Source organism: Heterocephalus glaber, unplaced genomic scaffold (genome assembly GCF_053883595.1).
Source record: "Heterocephalus glaber isolate CG9 unplaced genomic scaffold, H.glaber_assembly_v1.0 deba00000546, whole genome shotgun sequence".
NCBI classification, from domain to species: domain Eukaryota; kingdom Metazoa; phylum Chordata; class Mammalia; order Rodentia; family Bathyergidae; genus Heterocephalus; species Heterocephalus glaber.
Window position 1 is genome coordinate 42,095,864 of NW_028258147.1, and position 16,010 is coordinate 42,111,873.

Below are 16,010 nucleotides of genomic sequence, written 5' to 3' on the forward strand. Positions count from 1 at the left end.
CTTGTTCAATATAGTTCTGGAAACATTAGCCATGGCAATTAGACAAGAGAAAGAAATAAAAGGAATAAAGATAGTAAATGAAGAAGTCAAATTGTCACTATTTGCAGATGACATGATACTGTATATAGAAAACTCCAACTACTACACCAAAAGTCTTCTAGACTTAATAACCAAATTCAGCCAAGTAGCTGGTTACAAGGTGCTGGTTACAAGGTCAGCACACAAAAATCAACAGCTTTCCTCTACACAAATGACAGACTCACTGAGAGAGAAATAGGGCAAATAATTCCTTTCACAATAGCATCCAAAAAGCTGAAATACCTAGGAACCAACCTAATGAAAGAAATCAAAGACCTCTTCTCTGAAAACTATGGCACTCTGAAAAGAGAGATTGAAGATGATATCAGAAAATGGACAGACATCCCCTGCTCCTGGGTAGGAAGGATTAATATAGTGCAAATGGCCATACTTCCAAAACTGCTATATAGATTTAATGCAATTCCAATTGAGATCCCAGAAGCATAATTCACAGACCTTGAGAAAACAATCCAAAAATTCATTCGGAACAAGAAGAGACCCAGAATAGCAAAGCAATTCTAGGTAACAGAGACATGGCAAGGGGTATCACAATCCCCAACCTGCAACTATACTACAAAGCAACTGTGATAAAAACAGTATGGTACTGGCAAAGAAACAGACCTGAGGACCAGTGGAACAGTTTAGAAGATGCAGAAACAACGCCAGACACACTCAGCCATCTCATCTTAGATAAAGGAGCTAAACACCCTCACTGCAGGAAAGATAGCCTCTTTAATAAATGGTGCTGGAAAAACTGGGCTTCAACTTGCCAAAGATTAAAACTAGACCTATGTCTCTCGCCATGCACTAAACTAAACTCAAAATGGATTAAAGGTCTAAATTTTAAAATAGAAACTCTGAACTAGTTGGAACAGAGGTTAGGTAGAACTCTTGAAGACATTGGTGTAGGAAAAGATTTTATGAACAAAACCTCAATTGTCTGTTGAACTAGCACAAACAATCAACAAGTGGGATCTCTTCTTATTAAAAAGCTTCTGCACAGCAAGAGAAACCACCAGCAATGTGAAGAGACAACCCACAATGTGGGAAAAATCTTCACCTGCTTTTCCTCAGACAAAGGTCTACTATCTCGAATCTATAAAGAACTTAAAAAGATTAGACCTCCCAAATTTAAAGATCCAATTCGAAAATGGGCATCTGAAATGAACAGACATTTCTCTGACAAAGAAGTAGAAATAGCAAATAAATACATGAAAAAATGTTCAACATCCCTGGTCATTCGAGAGATGCAAATGAAAACAACATTGAGATTCCACCTCATTCCAGAAAGAATGGCTGCTATCATGAAATCAACCAATAACCAATGCTTGCGGGGCTGTGGGGAAAGAGGAACCCTGCTCCACTGCTGGTGGGAGTGTAGACTGGTGCAACCACTGTGGAAATCAGTATGGAGATACCTCAAAGAACTAGGACTGGAAGTCCCATTTGACCCCGCTATTCCACTGCTGGGGATCTTCCCCAAAGAATTAAAAGAATCATACCACAGTGATATATGTGCACCCATGTTCATAGCAGCACAGTTTGTGATAGCTAAAACTTGGAAACAGTCCAAATGCCCATCAACTGGAGACTGGATCAAGAAAATGTGGTTTTTTAATAAAATGGAGTACTACTCAGCCATAAAAAATGAGAAATTAGAGACATTTATAGCTAAGTGGATGCACATTGAGGCCATACTCTTAAGTGAAATAAATAGGACACACATGTGTAAATACTGAATAGTTTCTCTAGGATGAGAAACTGAAAGTGTAAATAAGGACTAAATGTCTAATAGGTAATGTGAAATAGGAAGAAAAGGGACAAAGGGGAAGGAAGTGGGAGGGCTAGGGGAAAGGATAGAAGGGAATGGGATTACTATGAGAAAATGGAAAAATAGGAACAAAATTTTTGTAAATAGGGAGGAATGGAGGGGTTGAAGGGAGGGCTGGGCAAGGGTGAAAAACAAGAACCAAGAGAGATTATGTAAAGGTGCAAATTTCCAATGATGAATGTCATTATATTGTATGCCTAAAATTTACCAATGATTAGAATGAATAATTGATAATGTGAAATAGGAAGAAAAGGTCCAGAGGGGTAGGGGTAGTGGGAGGGGCAGGGGAAAGGAAAGAAGGGAAAGGACAAAATGATGAGAAATGGAAATAAAGTCTTTGTAAACAGAGAAGGGCGGAGGGGGTGAAGGGAGGGCTAGGAATGGGGAAAAAATAAGAACCAAGATGCATTATGTAAAGGTACAATTCCCAATGAGAAATGTAATTGTGTTGTATGCCTACAATGTACCAATAAAAGAATTTAACAAAACAAAACAAAAATAATGAGGCGAATCACTGTGGGCATGTTCCCTGGCTTCTCCTACCTTCTCCTCTCTATCTTCCTCCCTCACTTCTCCTCCCCCCTCCTGCTCTTCCTCCTCACCCTCCTCTTTTCTCTTCTTCTCCCTCCCCCTCCCCCTCTCCTCTCCTCTCCGCTCGTATGAATTGACCAGCTTTCCTCCACTGTGCCCCCTACCATTTCTGCATTGACACCATGCACTGAAGTCTGAGAGTGTTTGCCAAAATAAACCTCTTGAATCCTTGTGTGTGAGTGTCAGGTCTTCTGAGCCAGTGATGGGAATGTGACTAATACACAATTCCTAAAGTCAGACTTTCATTCAATATTGAGCAGTGGACAGTGATTTTTGAGGGTTTTTGTTTGTTTTTAGTGGAGATTAAACCCAGGGCCTTTGCACCGACCTACATTCCCAGCTTCAAGAAAAAAAATTTTTTTTGACACAGGGTCTTGCTAGTTGCAAAGTTGCTGAGGCTGGGCTGGAACTTGGGATCCTTTTGCTTCAGCCTCCAGGAGTGCTGGCATTACAGGTCAGCACCACCAAACCAGGTTTGGACAACGGTGTTGACTTCCAGAAGAACAAAATGAATGGATGAAGAAAAAATGAACAGTATATTTGAAGAGATGAAGCAGGTGGAGGAAGGCATTGACTTAGCCCTTCCAAGATGTTTAGATTATGAACCAGTTTGGGGAAAGCCAAGGGACCACCCACTCATACTATGGAAAACTCAGAAATTGATGGGACCAGCAACTTCCAGAGGTGGTTAGAGGGCCGGGGACTTAGCTCAGTGGTGTCGCCGCCTGCCTCTCAAGCACAAGGTCCAGAGCTCTATTCCCGGCACCAAAAAAGAAATACATAAATAAAATTTTTTAAAAAGTGGCGAGAGTGAGGCTGCAGAGTGTGCTTAAGAAGCATTTCGACCTGACATCCGCTCCCTAGTTCCATGTGGTATGTTATTGGCCTCCTCAAACTCTGCACAAAGCTGAAAAGAGTAAAGGAGAGAACCTCTCTGGCAACAAGGGGTTAGCATGGCCTAGAAAGGGACACCCCAAAAGACGCAAGAGGACTGCCTTGTGAAGGGGGAGATTCAGGGAAAATGCAGTAGTGGCTGTTCAGATTGCCCACCCCTTACTTCCCAGCTGTCTTCCTCCACTCAAATGGCTGGCAGCTGGCAGCTGCGGAGAGCAGGGCTAAGACACCCAGCTCTGGAGGAGCCCTCATACCCTGGGTCATGTGTATGGTGTCTCCTAGGGTTTTGCAGTGCCCAGGTGGCACAGCCAATACCTGAAAGTCCTAGATCTGAAGTACATACGTTAGGAACCTGAACCACCCCAAGACACAAGACCAGTGGAATGGTCCAGCCAGATCTAGGGAAGCCAACATTTGACAGGCCCCACCATACAGAGCCTTAGTCCACCCTTTGGAACCCCTTGCTTCCCTTTGGACAATCAGCCAAGGATCACCAAATAGAAGAAATCTTTAGTATGAAAGATAGAGACTGAAATATAGTTTGCCCTCCGTATCCATGGGTGCTGCATCCATGGATTCAATCAGCTGAGGATTAAAAATATCCAGAAAAGGAAAACTCTAAACTTTTTGTTGGATTACATGCCTGTAATCCCAGCACTCAGGAGGCTGAGGCAGGAGGATTGCTGCAAGTTTGAGGCCAGCCTGAAGTACATAGTGAGGCGCAGTCTAAAAAAAAACCAAAAAACAAAACAAAAACCTGACTTTTTGGGGTCATTATTCCCTAAACACTATAGTATAATTGCTTTCCACACAGCATTTACATTGTATTAGTCACTATGAGTAATGTAGAGATGACTTAAAGTATATAGTAGGATGTGTGTTGGTTATATGAAAATACTACATCATTTTATAGAAGTGATGAGCAGATTTTATCTGTAGGGGGTCTTGGAACCAATCCATGAATACCAAAGGATAACTGTAATTTGTAACAAAACTTAGATGAAATAAAATAGGCGGGAAGAGAAAATGATTAATGTTATTATAAACATGAGAAGATAATCCATACATGAAAGGTAAACAGTATTCTATTACAGTCAGAAGAGAATAAAAAAGAGCACTTGAAAACTTAAAAGGTGATAGCCAAAAAATTTGGTGTGAAATTTAGAAGATAAATTAGAAAAACCCAGCAAATAAAGCAAAACATATACATTTAAAATAGAGAAAAAAATTGAAGGACAAGTTAAGGAACTCTTACATCTGAAATCTAGTAAGATTCCTAGAAATTGAGAGCTGTGGAAAAAGGTGAGAAGACATAATGAAATACAATTTAAACAAATTTCCTAGAACTAAAAGGTGTGTATTGTCACATTTAAAGGGTCCACTTACTGCCCAGCAAAATGAAGGAAAATACACTCATGCTTTAGCATATATATCATGAAATTTCAGTGCATTGGGACATTAGTTACTAGCCAGTAAAATTAAAAATACATAATATGATGATGACATTCAAAATTTTAAATAACCTTTGGGTCAAGGAAAAAAATTAAGAGAGACAAAATGAAGAGAGATTCAATAGAAATGGGAATATTTTATAACTAAAGCCTGTAGGAAGAGGTATTATTTATATGTTCTCATTATTAAATGAGTGATACAATTAAAAGAACCAACTAATCTTATGAAATTAGGAGAGAATATACAGTCTGAGAAGGTATTAATAAGAATAAAATAAGAAATTAATGCATTAGAAAGTATACCCTAAGAATTAAGACATTAAAAAAGGTATTTTTTTTAAAAAAAAATAAGTAAATGGGATAAATCTTATGAGTTAGATGATTGGTTACAAGACTGGTGAGAAAAAAATTGACAAGATCAGAAACCAAAAAGGAAAAATAAGTGAGACTTTTGGGAAAACTTAAAATGAGTGTGTCTAAGTAAAAATTAGTGTGTCTGAGTATTCCAGAGTGAGTTTTACTAATATGTAAGATTTTCACAATCCATTTTTTTTTTCGGTACCGGGAATCTAACTCAGGACTTTGTGCTTGCCAGGCAGCTGTGGTGCCATTGAGCTACATCCCCAGCCTTTTACAATCCATTTTAAAGTTAAATAGAATGCAGATAATAAATGTAGCAAAAACCCTGTTGTTAAATCATATGTACGCAGGGAAAATAAATGAACAATATGAACAAATATCATTTCTGAGTATGGGATTATGAGGGATTTTGATATTTTAATTTTCTTCCTACTGAAGGATACATTGGTAAAGATATGTTGGTTATATAACAAATATCACAAATAGTTGTTGCAATAATTGTAATAAACACTGAAAGAATTTAGGTCACCAAATAGTAACTTTTTCCTCAACATTTAAGGAAAGACAATATAAAAATTTTCAATCTCTTTTTCAAAACAAAATGTTTTACTTTGCATTGACATACCTTGTTGCCACGTTTCATGCTGGGATAATGGTAATATCACAGAATCATGACCATATTTACCTCTAGTGAGATAAAGTCAATACGGACAGAAATTTTTTCTTTTAGAAAACTTTTATCATGAAAAAATTAAATATGTACAAAAATAGTGAGAATACTTCTGAGAGGGCAATTGCCCAGCAACTGTCTGTTCAATCTTTGCTGATACTGCCCTGTTATTAATCAGTGGTCAAAGACTGTTGCCCACAGTAGACAATGGCAAGAGTATTCCCATTATAATGCTCTGCTGTTCCTATTGCAGTGCTCTTCTCAAGTACAACCTGATTTTGTTTCCATTTAACCTGTTTGTGTTTCTCTCAGTTGACCAGGCCTATACACACAGCTATGGATGAAAGCACTTTCCTAACAGCAAAAGCCTAAAAACAACCTAAATATTCATCAACAGAGAACTAGTTGAAAAAATTATAACACAATCCTTTAGTGAAGTAGGGTGACTGTCTTTTCTGAGAATTAATCAGTACACAGCCATACTGGAAAAAATAATCATATACATATATATTATATGTTATTTTAACGTGCAAACTATTATGTTTAAGGAGCTGGATATGGTGGCACATGCCTGTAATCCCGGCATTTGGGAGGCTGAGGCAGGAGGATCACTTCGAGCCTCAAACTGGGCTACACAGCAAGGCCCTCTCTCAAAACAAAACAAACAAAAATCATGTTTTGAGATACATATACTGTGAAATAATTACTACAATCAGGTTAATTTACATTTTCATCACCTCACATACAGCAATTCTTAGTATCCTCCACTTACAATTTATAATAACAGAAGTAAAAAAATACTCTCAAAAATTTGCTCAGCATCTTATTCCTCAAAACAGATTAAAACAGTTAAGTAAATACCATTCTAGATGATGTCTTAACATTTCTATACATTAATGCATTTTTGAAAATAAAAAATTGGCAATGCTATTATATTGTTTTGTAATCTGCTGTTTTGCTTAATGGGCATTTTGTTTTGTCTTGTTTGTGTTTTGAGACAAGAGTCTCCCTGTGTAGTTTAGGCTGGCTGTGAACTATATAGCTCAGGCTGGCCTAGAACTCTCAGAGATCCTGCCTCAGCCTCCCCAGTGCTGGGATTACATGTGTGTGTCATCATACCTGGTTTGGAAGCATTTTTTATTTTTACAAAATCAACTACTGAGGGCCTGAGATTTAGCTCAGTGGTTCTAGCGCCTGCCTCGAAAGCTCAAGGTCCCGAGTTCGATCGCCGATACCAAAAAAAAAAAAAAAATCAACTACTGAGGCTTGACTCAGAGACAATAAAATGCATATTTTGTACTTTCAGTAAATTTTAATAAATGTATTCACTCACATAACCATCTCTACAATCAAGATATAGACACTTCCATTACCTCGTCACCAAGCTCTATCCAAGCTAAACCTTTCTTGACCCCCTAAGCAGACACTGATATATTTTGTCACTATAGGTAAGATCTGCCTTTTTAGTTTCATGTAAATAGAATCATAATATTTTGTGGTTTATTTCCTTTGCTCAGTGAATTTTTAAATTTATTCTTGTTGCATGCCAACTAGTTGATTCCTGTTTATGGATAATTAGTATTCATTACATTGCATGAGTATGTCCCAAGTTTATTCAATCATCAGTTCAAAATATTAGGGCGTTTTCCAGTTTTTGATCACTAAAATTACAGCTGCTATAAACACTTATGTACAAGCATTTTTGTAAATTCCTAGGAGTAGAATTCCTGGATCACAGGACAAGCATATGACTACAAAAGCTTTCCGAAATGATGGCACTGTTCTGCACTCCAAGTGCTGCAAATACAAGTCCAGTTGCTCCGTGACCTTGCCAACATTTGGTATTGTCTTTTAACTTGAGGCCACTCTAACGCATATGTGGTGATCAAGATGTGCTTCTTACCCAGGCCAATCTATTTTCGTAACCTCATTTAAAAACATCATCTTATTAATATGTTTAAGAAAAATCTAAATCATTAGAGAGTGCAGAAAAACATGGCTGTCTTGATTTTGTAGCTATTTTGTTTCAATTTTCCCTCACGAACCCCACTGGCGGTGCCTGGAAAACTTAAACTCGGTGTCCGGTGGCGGCAGGTCGGGACTGTCCCGGTCCGTTTCTTCACGCCCGCGACCTGCAGGCAGAGAGTACCATCTTTCCTCCTGCCGCGCTCCATCTCGGCGCAGCATCCGCCGGGCTGAGGCGTAGGCCCCGCCCTTTCCGGGACCCACCCACTACCCAGGAGTTGGCCTAAGGGTCTCGCGAGTGCTTCTAATCCCGTGAGAAAGAGGACAGCCGAACGGTGGTAGTGGCGAGGAAGGGGGTGTGGCCGGGGAGTGCGAAGTCCCGGGGAGTAGAGAGGGGGCGGGGCCGCGCGCACCGGCGTACGCATGCGTGGAGGCGGCCAGTCGAGCTGGGCTGAGGGGAGGGGGCGGCGGCGTCGTTATTTCCGTGCTCCGTGCGGTGCTGGGCGGCGCCGGTGTCCGCTGGAGGAGTAGGTAGGGTCTGCCTCTGCGAGCCTCTGAGAACCCCCCCAGGCTCTCGGGTCCCAGAGCTGCCGTTCCCGCGTGTGTGCGGCCCCCGGGACACCAGGTCACCCTGGGGCCCCGGCCCTCCGCGAGCCTCAGGTAGGAGGCGAGGCGCGGCTGCCGCTGGCTGCTGAGGCCCAGTCTCGCCTGTCGCCGGGCCTGGGGAACCCGCCTTCGCGCGCGGCTCCACGCCGTCCTGGCCTCCGCGCCGTGGGCCGGGGCGGGCCGGCTGGCCGGGCGGCGTGCGGTGCCCACCCGCGGCGGCAGTCCGGTCCCTCCGCTTAGGAGACCCGAGCCCACGCTCGGCACGCTCCGGTCCTCCGCTGCGAGAGGGTGCCCTGAGTAGTGCTCCTGGACCATTGATGGCCAGAGTGGAAAGTTGGAATCTCTGGAGTTGGTTCTTTTTAGGCCAGTGGTGGGATGGTTTGTGATTTTCTTTTCATTTTTAAATAGAAAAGCAAAGTATGAGCCATGGTAGGTGAAGGGCATTAGTGAGACGCAGTACGTGTTAATATGAGATTTAATTGCATTGAGGTAATATTTTGCAGGACCATCCTCAGACTCAGAAGCACTCAGCTTAGTTTAGTCAGTCTTTCACTTGATGCTTAAACACACAGTTTTGTAGATATTTTTGTCCTGAAAACTACATCCTTTCTTTTACACCAGTGTCCATCTCACAGGAATAATGGTTATGAAAGCTTCTGTGGATGATGATGATTCAGGATGGGAGCTCACTGTCCCTGAAAAAATGGAAAAAAGCAATACAAGCTGGGTGGACATAACCCAAGATTTTGAAGAAGCTTGTCGAGGTGAGTTGGGATTTTTGGATTAGAAGTTCAGAATCTGGGAAGTGAAATTGTGATGGTAATTTGTAAATTTACTTGATAAATTAGAAAAACTCAACAGGTAAGTGTAACTTATCAAGTTTGTTAACCACGCTTACTCTCTGCCCTGTGATTTTAACTTTCATTTTAAGCCAGTATGTGTTTGATTCAGTTTAGAGATGCTGAGACAATGTGTCCCTTTACATTTTCCTGACCTTGAAGTAACAGGTTAGAGGATGCATTTCAGCAATTTCTAAAACAGTTTCTAATTGTGGAAACACTAATTATGTTGACCAAAAGTGTTTTTGTATATTTGAGCTTTGAAAATGGTCAGAACCCTGCTTGAGATCTTCCAGTGGCTTCCTGTTGCAGGCAGAGTAAAATCCACTCCACTTTTTGGCCTTATAAGGTCTCGTCCCTGCTTACCACTCAGGCTTCAGTTTTGTACCACTGCCCCATCAGTTCCAGTCACAAGGTGCTGAAGAAGTTTTTGAAAATAAATGATTAGAGAAAAGATTGAGGTCATTTGTTGAAGGGAAAAAGCCTTAGAGGAAGACTGATGAGAAAGGAACAGATAGTAAAGATTACAGACTGAAAAGAGAGGATGGGCTCTAGAACATGGTAGGGAAATTAACTGGGGGAAAGCAGGATTACACACTGAGCCCAGAAGAACTGAGGTTATGATGATGAAGATATAGGTATAACTATGAAGTAGCTGGGGAGGAATGATGGAGGAATTCATACCTGGTGGCTTCTGTCTTCTCAAGAAGCTTACCTAGGTCCTTTGGTAAGGTGGAGTGTGTTTGTTTGAATAGTGCTTTTAAGGGGTGAACCTTGGAGCAGCTTCAAGTGGGAAGGGAGCCAGCTAAGTATAAGAAAATCCCGTGCTTACCCTTTTACTGTTTGAAATACTTGTCTAGTTAAAATATGCCCCAGTAAGATGGAAAGAAGATTAAACTGGGAGTTGCCCATATATGTCTAACTCAGGGAGAAAGAAGTGTGAGTTACAGTGTAGTTTTTGTGCTCAAAAGTCTTAGACGATTAAGTGGATCATATATATCTTGCCCTGATTTTAAGAGATATGTATTAGGGAGCTGTCATGAATCTAAATGAGGAAGAGTATATAGCTTTTAAGTTGAGCCTTACAGGAAAGGCTGAGTTTCTGTAAGTGGTGGTTTGGGGATCTTTGTAGACTGCGATGAATTTTATGAGCCAGAGTTTAGTGAGAGCTTTATGTTTGGGGAAGTAAGTGTTCAGCTGCAGAACATTTTTCAGTGGAGAGTCTTCAGTTTTTTCATTTTGTTTACTTACTTTGAACTTGGTTTATGAACATGGGAAATTTTTAAGGGTTTTGAGTCTAAGATTGAAAGTATGATGCCCTGGATGTTTAATACAGTGACTGGGACAGTATCTTCTCAGTACGTAAATAGCAAAATAGGCTTTTGAGTCAGACATGGGCAAAAGTCCCAACTCAGTTGTTTTAGTTAATTGAATAGTTTTATCTGAGTCTTAGCTTTCTTTGTAAAGTATTACTGCTACTTTATAAAGTGATTAAATTAGATGGTGGATGTAAAGTACTTGATCTATTCTAATAAGCACTTGGTGATGGCATCCATTGTTACTCAGGGTATTTAATTTGGTGGTGTAAGTGTATGAAAGCATAATTTGTGATTGTTGGGATAGCAAGAGCCTATACCCTCAGATGCAAGATTTTGCACCACCCTAGTTTGAGGTGATAAAGACTTGGACTGGGTTCTAGAGTGGAATAAGAAGGTTACATGTGACAAATTGATGTGTTTGGATTGGTGAATGCTAGTGTGGTGAAAGGAACGTGAGAGAGAGGTGTTTCTTAATCATTTCCCTGATTGGTTTTGAATCAGTACAACTATGGTTTGAGTCAGTCTTCCATGTATTTAATTTTCCCTTTTGCTTTGAGTGGTTTAAGATACATACTGCTGAGCCGGGGATTTAGCTCAGTGGTTCTGCTGCCTGCCTCACAAGCGGAAGGTCCTGAGTTCGATCCCCGGTACCAAAAAAAAATACATGCTGCTGAGCCTCAACAGTAGCTTTTTTTCCCCTAAACATTTGCTATTTTTTTTTGTAGTAACCATCTTAATGGGTGTGAGGTGGTGCCACTATAGTTTTGAATTCTGTTTCCTTAATGAATTGTAGCTATCAAAGTCATTCTTAAGTGAGATGAAAAAAGATTTTGTCTTTTTTAGCTGGAAGAGCAAAAAAGTTAACTTGGGACCATTGTCCTGATTTGTGCTGAAGCTGCAGCAGTTTTGCCCATCAATACTGGTTTGGTTTTTCTATCCTTCCTCCCATTGCATCATTAGTGTAAATGTTAACACTGTGGAAAAGATAAAGATCATGTTAGTATTACTGCATCACAGACTTCTGATTTCCTGAGCTACTCTTTGATAGTTGCTGGCTTATTAGTCTATGCTCTATTAGGCTTTATTGTCGTGTTTTTATGCATGCTTCTCATTTGTTCCTTTTGGTACCTAGAACTTAATTTAATTTACAGTTAGCTAGGAGAATTGGATGAAGTTTTGGAAACTGTTTCTTTACATTTTCCACAGAATTTGACTATTAATATTTAAGCTACTTAATATTATAGCAGTGGTGCCCACCTAATACCCAAACACTGAAATCACTTGGAGTGTTTTAAAACCACTGTGTAGGTCCTATGCCCCAATTTCATTAGCTTGGGTGCTTTGGACATTAAAATTTAGAAAGTTCCCCAATTTATTCTAAAGTGCAGCAAGATTAAAGACTGCTGCTTTATAGTGAGTGGACACCGTTTTCATTAGCTGTTTACTCAAATATTTCCTATTTATTTATGTATCAGTTTTTTGAGACAGAGTCTTGCTATGTAGTTCAGGTGGGCCTCACACTTAACGATGTAGTCCAGGCTGGCCTCGAAGTCACGGCAGTCTCCTGGCTCAGCCTCCTGAGTGCTGGGATTACAGGGGTGTGCCACCACGCCTGGCTGTTTCCTATGTTATTTAAACAAAACAGAATTTAAAAAGTGATTTTGATACTGTTCCTAGAGCAGTGAGAGCCTAGTTTATGGATAATCAGCGCAGTTTGTGAAACAGCAATTGATTCTATACCAAAGTTTATGAGGGGAAACATACTTGTGATATTCAGAAATGATTTTTAGATTTGTAATTCTGAGGAATATTATGGCTCATGATGGATTACTTGTTAATTCTAAAAAGTTGTATTTTTTTTTCCTGAATCACTCTGGTATATAGCAGTGATGGTGAACCTTTTAGAGACCGAGTGCCAAACTGTAGCCCAAAACCCACTTACTTAGCACAAAGTGCCAACACTGGGATTAAACCTGAATGCTGAGGTTTTAGTTTAGGAAAAAAACAATTCCACATTAACATCTTTTGTCTTAAAAGAAAAACAATAACAAGTGTGGTGTAGGTTTGCCACCGCTGATTTATAGTTTTCTTGATTTTTAGGTACTCTGTATTAATTATTGAGTAGATATAACCATTTCTTAATTTTATAGCAATGCAGACACATTTCTTTAGATGCTTATGTTTTTAAGAATTCCTGTTTGGAATAGAAAATTTTGATATAAATATATTCAAAGGATTTTTCTCTGTTTCTTTTAGAATTAAAGCTGGGAGAACTGCTTCATGATAAGCTGTAAGTATATATGTGTCCTTTGAAATAGTGTGGTGTGATAGTTCAATTTTTTTTCTCATGTGGAGTAGTATTCCTTGAAGTCTGGGTACATTTGTATTTAAAAGCTATTAAAAATGAATTATGAACCTATTTTTAACTTTGGTAAACTATTTTGGGGCAGCTGACCCTGTGAAGTAAAATGATGTACCTAGCAGAACTGTGACTTACGGTGCTTTTCTTGAGGGTAGATGTACTGCATGTGCAACTTCTTGAAGTAAAGATAGCAGTTTTATGCTACGTATGATTTGGTTGATGACCAAATATCAGGTGACTGAATACCTCTATTGAGAATCCCTGGAAATAGAAAATACTGTAAAAGAAATAGGCCAGATGTGGTGGCACATGAATGGAATCTGTCTGAGCTGAGCTAGGAGGATCTCAAGTTCTGAGTTCAGCTTGGGCAATTTAGTGACTTAGTGAGGTCTGTGTCAAAATAAAAAATAGAATAGGGACTGTGGCTGTATCTCAGTCGGAAGACCTAAGGTTTTATCCTCAGTACCACAAGAAATAAGTAAAATAAAAGGAAATTCTTAATTATATTTATATTCCCATAGATAGCTTCAGTTTCTGTACTACTGTGGACAGTCTCCATTTTCAAAGTTAGGAATGTGAAATTTTGAGTTAATAAATGGACAAGATTGGACACTGGGGGTCCAGGGCCTAAAATTCCTTCTCAAATTTTAGGGTACATCAGAGTCATCTGGAGGGCTTTAAAAAACACACATTGCTGCGTTGTGCCTCTAGAGTTCCATATTTAGTAGGTCTGGTGTGGAACCACAGATCTTTAATTGCTAGCAAATTCCCAGGTGAAGAATTTGATGTTGATCCATTTTGAGAATTTAAAGTATTTCCACAGTTGCTGTTACCAACTTTTTCCTTTATAGCTTTATAAATTATTGAGTAGTTTTTTTAATGTATAACTTTATTATTGTTCACTAAACACACGTATACAAAAATTAAAATTATTCAAAGAAAAACAATGCAAGGGAAAAAAAACTATAATAATATTCAAATATAATAGAACTCAACGAAAGCAAAATTGAAAAGTGCTTAAACATTTTTCCATATAATTAAAAAAAAAGTCTCAAGCATTAAGAAGACATCAGAAGGGGGCCGGGGATTTAGCTCAGTGGTTTTGCTGCCTGCTGCGTAAGCGCAAGGACCCGAGTTCGATCCCTGGTACCAAAAAAAAGAAGACATCAGAAGATGTGATTTGTTTTAGAAAGATTTTTCAAAACTAATATTGGACAAATGGTGGTCTGGAAAAAAAATTCTAATTAACTAGTAGACTTCACATAGGCCAATTTTTTTTAAATTTAAATTTGATACAGTCATATGACACATGATGGAAATATAATCTGAGAAATATGTTATTAGGCAATTTCAGTCATGTGTATCGTAAAGTACCACACAGAGTGCCAACTTCCAAGTGCAAACTGAGAAGGTATACGTCAGTCACCTGTGATGGCCCCTTGATATTATCCAAATACTCAGTTAAACACGAGATACGTGAGGCTACCACTGGTATAGCAGCACACTGTTTTACTTATATAAAAGAGTAAATTCTTTTATATCAGTAGGATTATGCTCTAAAAGATGAAAAACACAGCATGTTATGATAAGTACCTAAAACAGTAACAGTCATTTATCACACTATCGAGTACTGTGTACTATACATAGTTGTATGTGCTTCTTCTGGAAACACACACTTCTGTCCTTTGATCTCAGTGACTCTTCCTTCCCAACCCAACGATGAGCTCCAGCCTAGTCTCTATCTACATTTCTTCCTATAGTTTTAAACACAATCTATATATGGATTCTTTCCAGATTCCAGCCTGTAACCTGATCTCTCCCCTTCCCCTCCTGCTGCCCCTACCCCTTTGGACCTTTTCTTCATATTTCAAATTATCAGTTATTCATTTTAATCATTTTAATCCTTAATTACACTTTTAGTTTCTCACACTAGAGAAACTATTCGGTATTTACACATGTGTGTCCTATTTATTTCACTTAAGAGGATAGCCTCAATATGCAACCATTTAGCTATAAATGTGTCTAGTTTCTCGTTCTTTATGGCTGAGTAGTACTACATTTTATAAAAAAATCACATTTTCTTTGTCCTGTCTCCAGTTGATGGGCACTTGGGCTGTTTCCAAGCTTTAGCTATTATGAACTGTGCAGCTATAAACATAGGTGCATGTATATTGCTGTGGTATGATTCTTTTAATTCTTTGGGGAAGATACCCAGCAGGGGAATAGCTGGGTCATATGGGACCTCTAGCCCTGCTTCTTTGAGGTATCTCCATACAGATTTCCACAGTGGGTGCACCAGTCTACACTCCCACCAACAATGGAGAAGGGTTCCTTTCTCCCCACACCCGCACCAGCATTTGTTATTGGTTGATTTCTTGATAGCAGCCATTCTTTCTGGAGTGAGGTGGAATCTCAGTGTTGTTTTCATCCGCTTCTCTCAAATGACCAGTGATGTTGAACATTTTTTCATGTATTTATTTGCTGCTTTTACTTCTTTGTCTGAGAAATGTCTGTTCATTTTGGATGCCCATTTTTGAATTGGGTCTTTGAATTTTAGGGGTCTGATTTTTTTTCAGTTCTTTATATATTCTAGATAGTAGTCCTTTGTCTAAGGTGCAGCTGCTGAAAATTTCTCCCAGATTGTAGGTTGTCTCTTAGTTCTGTTGGTGGTTTCTCTTGCAGTGCAGAAGCTTTTTAATAAGATGAGATCCTAGTTGTTGATTCTTTGTGCTAGTTCCCATGCTACTGAGGTTTTGTTCATAAAGTCTTTTCCTATGCCAGTGTCTTCAAGAGTACTGCTTAACTTATCTTCCAGCAAATTTAATGTTGCTGTCTTAATATTTAGATCTTTGAACCACTTCAATATTAGTTTAGTGCATGGTGATAGGGAGTAGTTTTTAATTTACTTATTTTTGTTTTAGAATTTAAATCTGCCTGGAGTTTATTTTTTAAAATTATATGAATCAAAGATTTAACTTTTTCCAGATGCTTAGCCATTTTCTTCAACAGTATTAACTAATCTGTTTTTCCATTGATTTGAAATT

The 16,010-nt window shown here is 39.1% G+C and overlaps 1 protein-coding gene across 6 annotated transcripts in view; it reads left to right on the forward strand.

Annotated features, from left to right (window-relative positions):
• The first annotated feature begins 8,240 nt into the window (after nt 1-8,240).
• Naa35 (N-alpha-acetyltransferase 35, NatC auxiliary subunit) overlaps nt 8,241-16,010 on the forward strand; it is a 65,757-nt gene continuing 57,987 nt past the window's right edge. Inside the window, exons 1-3 of one of the 6 annotated variants that reach the window (XM_087204816.1) lie at nt 8,241-8,371; nt 9,068-9,210; nt 12,861-12,894. In XM_087204816.1, the coding sequence (XP_087060942.1) occupies nt 9,087-9,210; nt 12,861-12,894 (158 nt within the window). In that variant the 5' untranslated portion in view covers nt 8,241-8,371; nt 9,068-9,086. Of the gene's footprint in view, nt 8,501-9,067; nt 9,211-12,860; nt 12,895-16,010 lie in introns of all 6 variants that reach the window. The other 5 variants (XM_087204815.1, XM_087204810.1, XM_087204812.1 and 2 more) reach the window with 5 other exon arrangements.